General features: G+C 46.3%; 1 protein-coding gene across 1 annotated transcript in view; it reads left to right on the top strand.

Annotated features, from left to right (window-relative positions):
• The window catches only part of NCKAP1L (NCK associated protein 1 like), a 231,139-nt gene that overhangs the window by 188,761 nt on the left and 29,614 nt on the right, over positions 1 to 12,764 (top strand). Inside the window, 1 exon segment of the mRNA XM_029595128.1 lies at positions 4,687 to 4,767. Within this exon segment, the coding sequence (XP_029450988.1) occupies positions 4,687 to 4,767 (81 nt within the window).

The following is a 12,764-nucleotide window of genomic DNA, read 5'->3' as shown; positions in this document are numbered from 1 at the left end:
AGATCACCCCTGTGTGATACTGCTGGGTGAGACAGTAAGTGATGAGGATGTGATACGGCAGCAGTAGATATTTGACTTCTTTGGTGCATGACTTTTATTGGCTGAACTCTCAGCCTGCTCTGGTAATGAAAAGATTTGATTCCATGATTTTTAATTGGATTGGCTGACTGCGATGCCTTTATGTTGACTTACGGTATGGAAAGGCACACTGGAGAGATGTTGGGAAGCTAATAATGATTTCCCAACAGATACATCACCCGTGATTCCTTCAGTACCTGTTCACCTTTAAAAACACTCTTGTCTTCATCACCTGCTCTTGGTTTATTTATTTTGCCACTGGAAAGTGTGTCTAACGCTTATAGATATACATATTAAATGATTTAATATGACTGGATGAGCATTAAGCTTTTGGTATCTAGTGCTTCATTATTTGACCAGCAGGTGGTGCTAGTATGGTGCCAAGAAACCACTCACATTCTCCAGTGATTTGAGTGCTACCTCAACAGCACGCCTAATACTAGCTTGACTGAGGAGCTGGAGCCAGGTCTGGGAATCAGACCCACACCTCCAGCACAGCAAATGACTGATTAGAACACATAAGCAGCTGCAGTAACAATACTCCATACCTAAGCATTTGGGTAGGTCAGTCCCAACGAGTGGGTTATGCACCTCTGCCAGCAGATGGAGACGGAGCAAAAGCTGATGTCATGGCTATATAGTCCCGCCCCTACATCAGCCCGTCATTATTCTCCGACTCCAGCAGATGGTGGACATGCATTTCTCGTCAGGGGATTGCCAGTGAGATAAAAAAAAAGAGAAAAAAAAAGAAAAGAAGAAAGAAGTTAGAAAGGAGATGTCTGTGTAGCAAAACTTGCCGCCTGAGCTCATATCGTGTGATCCCTCTCTCAGTATAGTGCCTCAGTCCAGTAGCCTTGACTGGTGTGGATACAAATTTCAATTGGTGGTTGCAGGCTGAGAGACGGCTCGGTGGTGAAGGCTTTAGCCCTCTCCTCTCGCAGCCGGGACCTGTTCCTGCTCTCAGTCAGGGAGGGCTGAGCTCAAGTGAAATTTTTTTACTTTAAAAAAAAAAAAAAAAAGTCAACGACAGGAAGAAAGCAGGAGAAGGGTCTGTTTCCTCAGTGTTTGGCTGTCCCGCTCACATCTCTGGGGAGTTCTATGAGGTGAGGAAAGAGTGCAGGCATGGTGGGTTGAGCAGCCGCTTGGCTAGGCCCCACTTCCAGGCTTCTCCTATGTTGGGTGTGCAGTAGGCCATGGGGTACTTTTGCATGCTTTTTTGCTTCAGACCGTCGGCGCACATTTGCACATCTGGGTGTGCGCCCATTCTCGTTTGTACATACAATTGGGCATATTTCCTTCTTCACGTACATATGTGCCCAGTTTAGGTGTCAGTCCTGGGTGTCCAGTAGGATGAGCGGCCTAGGCATGTGGGCTTGTGCGCACATTTTTTGTTCGTACATATTAGGCACTTTTGTACATGCGGGAAAGCTAGGTGCAAACCCTCATTGGACTACCTGCTTATAGCATGGCACCCGCAGCGAAAAAACCGAATTGCTTATCTATCTTCTGTGCGGCCTGCCAAATTAGAGCCATTTAGCCCGAGCTTTCTTTAAGCCTGTGTCAGCGCTGCCTGGATGCTTGGGGAGATTTGCCTCCTTCCAATTTTGCCAACAATGGCCCATCTCCTTGGTCTGAGGGGAGTGGGGCCGAGGGAGACACTGCAGGGGTTTCTTCACCTCTGATTGGTCCATAGGTCAAGCCCTCAGGGAAAATTGGCACGCAGAACATCAGGTTCGGGCCTATGGAACCTGGAATGGACCCGGCCTCATTTTCCTGGGTGGAATTTTTCCAGGGATTGCAGACATTTTGACAGGGCTGGTCTACTGAAGCGGCAGTTCCTACTAAGGTAGGTCCAGGCGCTCCAAGTGCTCCTCCTCCTGTCTCCATGGTCAAGCGCTGTAGCGCAGTACTGTCTGACGGAGCTCAAATGCTGGGGGATCGGGATGATTATGATTATGATGGTAGGGGCTCTCCTGGTGAGGAAGGGGATATCCCCCCAGATTTGGAGCTATATAGAACACTTCTATGTTTCTTTCAGAGAGATGAGTTGCCAGGTCCTACTCCTTGGGGATGCAGAAGAAAGACCCTATTTTGGTCACCATGCACAAGGTTTCTTGTTTCTTTCCCCTCTTGGATGTGATCCAGAAGTTGAATGATCTGGAATGGAATGTGCCAGGAGCATCCTTTAAATGAGGATGCATCTTAGCAGCTCTATACCCCTTAGATCTGCAAGTCAGAGATCAATTACATTTCCCTAAGGTGGATGCCTTAGTGTGTTCTGTCACAAAACATACCACCATCCCGGTAGAGGAAGATGCAGCTGTGAACGATGTTCAGGATGAAGGATTGAGAGTATCCTGAAGCAAGCCTTTGATGCAGTGACAATGAACTTGCAATTTGCTTCTTGTGTCTTAGTAGCATGGACTACCTTGTGGCTTTGTCAAGGGTCTAATGGTATTGGGTCTGATCTTGGGCCTATAGTAGAACCAGGAACCACCTTCTTGGCTGATGCGGGCTGTGACTTGGTATGCACAGCCACCAGAGGAGCAGCTTTGGGTTATTGTCACCAGGCAACAGCTGTGGCTGTGCAACTTGTCCGCAGATTCTATTTAAAGTCCAATTTGACTAAGCTTTCAAAGGCTCACTCTTTTTTGGCAGTGAATTGGAAAAAATGGCAAGTAAATGGGGAGAGACCCAGGTCCCATGCTTGCCAAAGGATAAGAAGCCAGTTTCCTGAGTGGCCGCTCTCGAGACTACCGGCATTTTCGGCCTTATAGAGGAGATTCTTCCCAGAGATCCTGTCCCTTCTGCAGATCTCAGTCTTTTTACGCCCGAGGTCCTCGAAAGGATATGGACTCTGGAGGTGGAGCCCCTCAGTCTTCCCAGTGAAGGTTTGTGGGCTCACCTGATGGTGCAGGAGATAGGTGGTCATTTATCCCAGTTTTATCACCTTTGGGTCCAGATTACTTCAGATCAATGGGTTCTCAAAGTGGTTCAGAATGGCTATGCTCTAGAATTTCTTCACATTCCTCAGGATGCCTTCATGGTCTCTCTATGCATCTCTCCTCAGAAGAGGGTAGAAGTGGAAGCAACATTACAACGGCTATTGATTCTGAAAGCGATGATCCCTGTTCCAGAATCATAGCAAAATACGGGCCAATATTCCATTTATTTTGTTGTGCCCAAGAAGGAAGGATCATTTCATCCCTTACTGGCTCTCAAGGGCTTCAACCGACATCTCCAAGTCATGCATTTCAAGATGGAAATGGTGCACCCTGTCATAATGGCAGTTCAAGCAGGGGAGTACCTCACGTCTCTGGATCTGACAGAAGTATATCTGCATATTCCCATCCGGCAGGAAAATCAGTGGTTCCTCTGATTTGCTTTTGTGGTATCTTCTTGGTCCTTGAGTTTTTGGCAGGTCCAACTTTTCGACCGCTGTGTACTCTTTCCTTGCGGCTGCTTACTTTGAAGACAGTTTTTCTGGTAGCAATCAGTTTGGCTTGTCGGGTGTCTGAGCTGCAGGCTGTTTCCTGCCATGAGCCTTTTCTCCATGTAACTCCAGATGCGGTTCAGCTTTGGAATGTGCCTTCCTTTTTGCCCAAAATGATTTCGGACTTTCATTTGAATCAGCCCATTTCTCTGGGACAGGGACAGAGATGAAGCTGACCACCACCTTTTGCGCTCCTTGGACGTCAAGCGTCATTTACTGCGCTATTTGGAGGTGCCTAAGACTGTTCGGAAGTCTGATTACCTGTTTGTGCTCCATGGTGGAGGTAAGCATGGAGCACCAGTGACGTGGGCAACATTTGCCTGCTGGGATAAGGAGGTCATTACAGCAGCCTATGTGGCTGCTGAAGTTGCCTTACTAAAGCAGATTAGACTGCAATCCACAAGGGCTAGGGGCAGTATCATGGATGGAGCTTCGTTTGTTTTCACCAGCTGAAATTTGCCGAACAGCAACATGTTCATCTCCTCAAAGCTTTACCACTTGGATGTTAGGGCTAGGGTTGATGCCTCTTTTGCACAGGTGGTTTTGATTGGGCTGCTGACAGCCTCCTACCCTTTTCAGGATTAGCTTTGTACATCCCACTCGTTGGGATTGACCTACCTAAATGCTTAGAAAGGAGAAATTACTACTTACTTAATAATTTCCTTTTCTTTAGTGAAGGGTAGGTCAATCTGAGACGTGTCAGTGGTTGCTGGATTTGGATTTTGTAGTTAGCCTTTTTTAGGGTGAGTGATGCAGAGTATGATTCTTGCTCTTCGTTGATAACTGGTACGTGGCTTTGCTAGCTCTTAGTTTTCTAGATATGTTCATTCTTTTGGCTAAACTCAGTGTTCCTGTTGGTAGGAATTATGAACGGTTGCCTGTTGTTAATAGTATTCAAGTTTAATCAGGTTTGTCCACAGTTTGGCTTTTCCAGAGAATACTGGTGGGCTGATGTCGGGGCAGGAATATATAACTGTGATGTCAGTTTTTGCTCCATCTCCTTCTGCTGGCAGAGGTGCATAACCCACTCGTTGGGATTAACCTACTTTTCACTAAAGGAAAGGAAATTATCAGGTAATTAGTAATTTCTCTTTTCTCCTCTTCCCCTCCTCTAGGTCTTCTCTGACCACTGCCCGTACTTGATGGGCCCCATTGAATGCCTGAAGGATTTTGTCACTCCAGACACAGATATCAAGGTACTGATTCCTTTGTTCTTTCTGCAGGGGAGCAGATCCATATTTCAGACTTAGATTTAAGAATAACTGGGATAAGCAGAAAAAAATTATGAAATATGCTTAGCACTCAGGATGTTAGTGCAGAGTAATACAATTTTTAACCAGAATTAGAACATGTGGCCATCAGCTTCAGTCACTACCTGGCTGTTTATAATAAACAGACATATACTGTGCTATAGTCATTCACAACCTTTCTGTATCTCACCCCTATGACCGTCATATCCATTCACTCCCCATTTCTATATCTCAACCCATGACATCCCTACTTCTGTATCTCACCCCATGACACATCCCCATATCCTTTTATTCACTACTTCTGTATCTTGCCCCGTGACACGTCTACTTATCCATTCATTCCCCATTTCTGTATTTCACCCCGTGACAAATTCCCATATCCATTCACTCTCCACTTCTGTATCTCACCCGACACGTCCCCCAAATCCATTCACCCCACACCTTCTGTATCTCACCCCATGATACATCCCCATATCCATTCACCCCCACCTTCTGTATCTTACCCATGACACATCCCCATATCCATTCACCCTCCACTTTCTGTATCTCACCCCATGACACATCCCCATATCCATTCACCCCCACCTTCTGTATCTCACCCCATGACACATCCCCATATCCATTCATCCATCACTTCTGTATCTTACTCTGAGACACATCCCATATCCATTCAGCCCCCACCTTCTGTATCTCACCCCTGTGACATATTCCCATATCCATTCATTACCCACTTCTATATCTTATGCTGAGACACATCCCCATATCCATTCATTCCCTATTTCTGTACCTCACCCCGTGACATATCCCTTCTTCTGTATCTCACCCCGTGACATGTCCACATATACATTTATTCCCCATTTCTGTATTTCACCCCATGACAAGCTCCCATATCCATTCACTCCCCACTTCTGTATCTCATCCCGACACGTCCCCCAAATCCATTCACCTCCCACTTCTGTATCTTACCCCCTAAGACACACCCCATATCCATTCACCGCCCCCCCCCCCACTTCGTATCTCACCCCGTGACATATCCCCATATCCATTCACCCTCCACTTCTGTATCTCACCCCATGACACATCCCCATACCCATTTACCCCACCCACTTCTGTATCTTGTTAATTGTATTCCTTGTTAATTGTAACTTTGCCTTATTCACCTCTATTGTTATTTTCCTCAGTTATTGTCTTAGTTATCCCCTTGTTCTTTGTAAACCGATCCGATATGGTTTTACTATGAAGGTCGGTATAAAAAAGTGTTAAATAAATAAATAAATAAATCTTACCCCGTAACATATCACATTATCCATTCACCCCACCCACTTCTGTATCTCATCCTGTGACATATCTCATTATTCATTCACCCCCCACCTTCTGTATCTCAACCTGTGACATATCCCATTATCCATTCACCCCCCCCACCTTCTGTATCTCACCCCATGACATATCCCCATATCCATTCATCCCCCACCTTCTATATCTCACCCCGTGACATATCTGCATATCCATTCACCCCCTACCTTTTCTATTTCACCCCTGTGACATATTCACTTATCTATTCATTCCCCACTTCTATATCTCACCCCTGTGACATATCCTCATATCCATTCACCCCCCACCCTCTGTATCTCACCCTGTGACATATCCCATATCCATTCATTCCCCACTTCTGTATCTTACCCCGAGACACCCCCCCCATATCCATTCACTCCCCACCTTCTGTATCTCACCCCATGACACATCCCCATATCCATTCACACCCACCTTCTGTATCTCACCCCGTGACATATCCCCATATCCATTCACCCCCCACCTTCTATATCTCACCCCGTGACATATCTGCATATCCATTCACCCCTACCTTCTGTATTTCACCCCTGTGACATATTCACATATCTATTCATTCCCCACTTCTGTATCTCACCCCTGTGACATATCCTCATATCCATTCACCCCCCCACCGTCTGTATCTCACCCTGTGACATATCCCATATCCATTCATTCCCCACTTCTGTATCTTACCCCGAGACACACCCCCATATCCATTCTCTCCCCACCTTCTGTATCTCACCCCATGACACATCCCCATATCCATTCACACCCACCTTCTGTATCTCACCCCATGACATATCCCCATATCCATTCACCCCCCATTTTCTGTATCTCACCCCATGACATATCCCCATATTCATTCACCCCCCCCCCCACCTTCTGTATCTCAATCGTGACATATTCTCATTTCCATTCATTCCCCACTTCTGATTCTTGCCCTGTGTAACATCCCCATATCCATTCATCCCCCATACACACTTCTGTATGTCACCCCGTGACATATCCCCATATCCTTTCACCCCACCCAGTTTTGTATCTCACCCAATGATATATCCCATTATCCATTCACCCCCCCCCCACACACACACACACACACACTTCTGTTTCACCCCGTGACATATCCCCATATCCATTCACCCCCCACTTCTGTATCTCACACCGATGACATATTCCCATATCCATTCACCCCCCACCTTCTGTATCTCACACCGGTGACATATTACCATATCCATTCACACCCCCCCCACACACACACACCTTCTGTATCTCACACCGGTGACATATTCCCATATCCATTCACCTCCCTCTTCTGTACCTCACCCCTTGACATATTCCGATATCCATTCACCTCCCACTTCTGTATCTCACCCCGTGACATATTCCCATATCCATTCACCCCCCACTTCTGTATCTCACCCTGTGACATATTCCCATATCCATTCACCCAACCCTCTGTATCTCACCCCGTGACACATCCCCATATCCATTCACCCCCACTTCTGTATCTTACCACGTGACATATTCCCATATCCATTCACACCCCACCTTCTGTATCTCACCCCATGATATATTCCCATATCCATTCACCCCCCACTTCTGTATCTCACCCCATGATATATTCTCATATCCATTCTACCCCCACTTCTGTATCTTAACCCGTGACATGTTTCCATATCCATTAATTCCCCACTTCTGTATCTCAGCCCTGTGACATGTCTCCATATCCATTCACCCCCCCCCCCCCCCACACACACACACTTTTGTCTCTCAGCCCTTTGAGACATCCCCATATCCATTCAGTCTTATAGCTCATCTCTTTGACACATTTATGGAAGGCAGATGCATGGAAACTGTCGTAAGACTGCCTGTGTCTTGGTTGCAGCCTAACATCCAGGTAAAATCTTGGTCTGAAAATTGCCCTCCCTTAGTCTATCTTGAAAGACGACCAGAGGTGCACGCAGACTCTTAGCAGGACTGCAAGGAGATATCATCAGAGCTGTGCTGAGGAGGAGGGAAGAGAAAATAATGTGAACAGATTGGATCTTCATATCTACTTGAAATATTTTCCACTGAAATTTTGCTCTCACTGAAAGCTGGTACGAAGTCCACAATTACTTTCTACCTGTGGGCAGTTTCAAAGTAAAATTAAGCGTGTACTTTCCCTTTGGAAATTAGGTACAAGATGTGTGGGTACAACATACCTACAGACATTGCACCTTGTTGGGGAAATTGAAAATTGTTCCCCATATATGACTATTCTTATCTTATCCCACTGTATGCATGAAATTGTAGTTCTGATCATCCTAAGAAGAGCAGGATCAAAATTCCCTGCATGCAACAGGGCAAACCCGGGATTGGGTCCATGTGATTAGCAGAAACGGAGCTAGTTGGCATCTCTGAGCTTTCTAAAGCTTGAAATCAACTCTTAATATTTTCTGAAACCTCATCACTAAGCATTGCTGGGTGTTTACTGAAGCCCGTACTGGCCCACAGTGACCCCAATGGGTTGCTAGCTTTTTAGCATTCCGGTTCTTGTTCAGCGGGCTTTGTGTAAGCCTCCATGACCGGTCATTCTGGAGTTCCAGATCCAGTTAAAGGCAACGGGGTATTAAGAAATCGCTCAGTGATAGACTGGGAACATCTTCTCCAAGAACAGGAGTGGGTATGAGAAGGGACTGCTTCTTACTTAATAACCTGGGCTCTGAAGGCTGGTGGTTTATTAAGTCTCTCATGTGCCTCCTTGACATATTTTCCCATCAGCCGTCACTTAAGAGCTGCAAGGGCTGGACTCATCCAGCACTGCTGAACTTTTTAAACAGGTTTTGAGAACACGCCGGAGGGGAAAAAAAATCAGTCATGCATCGTCTGTTTGGACACCTTAAGAGGCAGAGTGTTGACCCCGATGGGCTAGGTTTCTGCTTCACCTACCTTTCAGCCCGTGAGCAATTTTCTGCGTTATTCTTTTGAGGAAACACAAGCAGCTGGTTCAGCAGCTCCAAGCTGCACCTAGAGAGGGTCGTTCTCCAAAGGGATTTCTGCGGGTAAAGTAGTGCTTTACCCACAGAAATAGCCCTTTAGAAAATTGTGTATCTGCATGTATAAAATCACATGCACGCGAACACACACTTTTATGTGTGCACTTTTAAGCACACAGGGGAGAGGCGTTCCAGATTGCAGAGTTGGGCGGGTGTTGGGCCGTAGGTGCATACTTTTTGATTTTTAAAAAATATGCGCTTTAATTGTCTCAGCAAAGCTACCACGCACCGAGTAGCAGGTTCAATTGTGTGCACGTTTGCCAGGATAATTTTCAAAGCAGGCTTCACTCACGGCTAAGTTTGTTTTGAAAATTGTTACAACTTGGCCGCACAACAGACTGCAAATTTACGTGGTCTATGATAAAATTACCTCCTTAAAGGGATCGCCTGGTGAAAGTGAGGCCCTGCTTAAAACCATCCTTCCTGTCAGACTTCTTCATTGTGTGAGCCACAGTTATATTGTTAGTAAGGTTGAAAGGCGATCAGAGGTGCATCGAGTCCAACCTTCTTCCGACTGCCTGGCACCTCTCATCTGGGGCTGATGTAACAAGCTGTACTGAAACTCAGTGCACAGTTTCTTAAAGCACTCGATAAAAACAATGTTTAACTCCTGATGTAGTAAGCCAATGGTATGCTAATGCATTAGGAGTTGAGAAAGAGGTGCACTAACCCAAAAATATGCTTTAAAAAATTGCTTAGTGTGCATAAAAACTTGATTTATGCACACAAAGTCACTGGGGGCTGCCTGCCCAGCCCCAGACAGCCACTGGTGTGGAGGAATAACTCTGTGGCCCTCGTGGATTGTGAGCAGGCTCGTTTGCAAGGCCAAACTGGGCCAAGGATACCTTGAAAAAAACACAATGTTGACATCAAAGTTGTGCTCCAAAAGAAAAAATTAGTTTACCTAAAAAATAACGAGTTCAGCAACACAAACAAAATTTCATGATTCTCAGTCCAGTATAACTGAAAATGCAGAAAACAGTACAGGCCTCAAAATCACAGTCCACAAACATTTCTCCAAAACCGGATCTTCTTCTTTTCACCCTCCCAGTTCCTCTGCAGTCCCAGAAGCAAAACACAAAGTCACTCTTTAATAGTTCCAGTTACTCATGACAATTCACTCATCCACATGTTTTAAGGTAGACACAGCTTCCCACGCAGACACCGCACTCTTTTCTGGTCCTGCAGATCTCCAGCACAGTCCATGTCAGACTTTTTTTGACAAGAAAATCTAAGGAACACATTGGTGGACAAGTGCATTTTGATCCAAATAAGGAAAGATTTTTTTTTTTTACTTTATTTTTATTAGAATTTATAACAACTTCAACAAGTAACTTGTCGACAGAAATACAGCCAGCCCCAAGAATACAAGTTTTCTGGCATATACTCTGAAAAACGTTTCTTCTCTCCTGCGAGGCTCTTACTTCATCTGGAAAGATCCAGACTCATTGCCCCATAAAAGAAACTTGGGCTTTTTTAAAGTTTTACTTCATTATGTAATTTAGATCTTGTTTGAAAACAAACAAAGCTAGTAGCATAGCTCTCTCCCATTCTTCTAACATTGATTTCTCCAGTAAAAAAGTTAAATCCAAACTATCAGGCGTAACTGGGTCTGCATTCTCAAGCTGCAACTATCCACCTCCAATTCTTTTCTTAGGAGGAGGGATCGATTCTACAGTTACTCCCATAACCTCCATCAACTACTTCTTGCAATAATTCTGGCTGCTAGGCAGCCCTCCCACCAGCAGAGACCTTCACCGAGCCATGCTCACACGCACTCTAGCTGCTGCTTTGATGCCCACACGACTCAGCAAGCTCAGCCCTATTTAACCTTGCCTCTCCCACAACTCTGTGCTGAGTCATTGAGTCACTTTGGTTCTTTGCTTTGGCCCATCTGTCTTCCTACTGCATGGCCTCTGTGGCCTTCTTGTTTCGCTTTCCCTTGTGGCCTCCTTGGCCCTTTTGCCTTGCCCTGTGGCCTCCTTGTCCCTCTTGTTTTGTTCTGTGGCCTTCTTGGCCTTCTTATCCTGCATTGTGGTCTTCAGGCCTTCTAGTCTTACCTTGCCCTGGTTTGTGGCCTGTTTGGCCTCCTTGTCTGTAATTTCCTTGTTTGTCTTATATGTGCCTTGCTATGCATTAGTCCTGTTTTCCTTTGCTAGTTTATTCCTTGCCTTGTTCTCATGGTCCTGTCTAGTCCTAGTCTTGTGTTGTCCAGTTCTTCCTCGTCTGTCCTGCCCAGTCCTGTCCAGTCCTAGCCTTGTCCTGACCAATCCTAGTCATGTACTGCCCAGTCATTCTTGTGGCCCCTGCTCCTTGTGGGCCTCCAGTTCCAGCCCTAGTCTAGAGTTCTTGCATTGCTTCCTGTTCCATCTTTCATCCCCAGCTCCTGCCTGTTGCCAGTTCCTATCTGCCTCCAGCTCATGTCGTGGTCTCCAGTTCCAGCCCTGTCTTCATTTCTCGCCTTACCTCCAGTCCCTACCTAGTCCAACTGCCACCATTCCAGAAAGTTCTGCTAGCCCCCAGAATCTGTGGGCTCAACCCAAGGGGGAGGGGGCTGGCCAGGTAGAAGATCTCATCCTGTCCAACCTTGAAGCCCTGTACTGCTCCTGCAGGGGGGATTCCCAGTCCCAGTCGGCCTGTCCGTGACACTTCTTAAACAGATCTCTGAAGGTTCAGATGCCTGAAAATTTTCAAATTGTTCCATTTTTCTTTGAAGCAAAACTTTTTTTTAATAATTTTCAAACTTAACATTTTCACATCTTTAATTTCTTTAGACAAGGCATCTATCTTCCCTTTGTATTCCCTAGTTGTTGAATCATCACGCTCAAGTGTCATTTTGTCCACTTTTTGAAAAAGAAATTTTATAGCTGAAGAAGACTTTGAAATTGAAGTATTGAGCCTTAGCAACCAGCAGCTTCTGTAGGAGAGGAGAATTTCTAGGCTGCCCAAGGCCTGACAGCCCTTCCACAGCCTCTGATGGTTCAGCAATTCTCAAATGGCGTTTCAGTTCTTCCATGGCCTGCCTCTTCTCCACTGTGCTTTCTCCCACATCTCTGGCAAAACAATCAATCCCAGAGACACCGACAGCGGGGTAGCTCCCTCCTTGATAGTGGCGACTACATCATCAGATAGCACCGGAATTGAGCTCCTTCTCGTGTTGCTCGCTCTGCACCCTGAGGGACGCGTTACTGGAGGGCTCAATGATGTTTCAGCCCAAGATGAAGTAAAACGTTTTAAAAGTTGAATCACGACTGAGCCCTGCAGACTCCAGATGAGAATCACGTACACCGTAGGAGCTGATCTTCTGGGGACAAGAGAGGGGCTTCAGGTCCTGAGGGATAAACCCAAACCCTCCCTCATTCCCGCGGCAGGTGCCACTTACCTCAGCCTCCGCTTCGCGGCAGGACGCCGCCGATGTCGTCGGGGCCTGCCCTGAGGCCCAGTTCCAGCTTCTGCTACAGCAGCAGCATGGCTGCTGTCCAGGGTCGTGCCCCTTCCTTCCTAGGGGGCGGGCCCGCAGCTTCTTCGGGATTTAAAGGGCCCGCAGCTGTTCCGCCCCGGAGCCCCACCTGCAAA

The sequence above is a fragment of the Rhinatrema bivittatum genome, chromosome 3, assembly GCF_901001135.1.
Source record: "Rhinatrema bivittatum chromosome 3, aRhiBiv1.1, whole genome shotgun sequence".
In the NCBI taxonomy this organism is placed as follows: domain Eukaryota; kingdom Metazoa; phylum Chordata; class Amphibia; order Gymnophiona; family Rhinatrematidae; genus Rhinatrema; species Rhinatrema bivittatum.
This window is presented reverse-complemented; position numbering and strand designations above follow the sequence as displayed.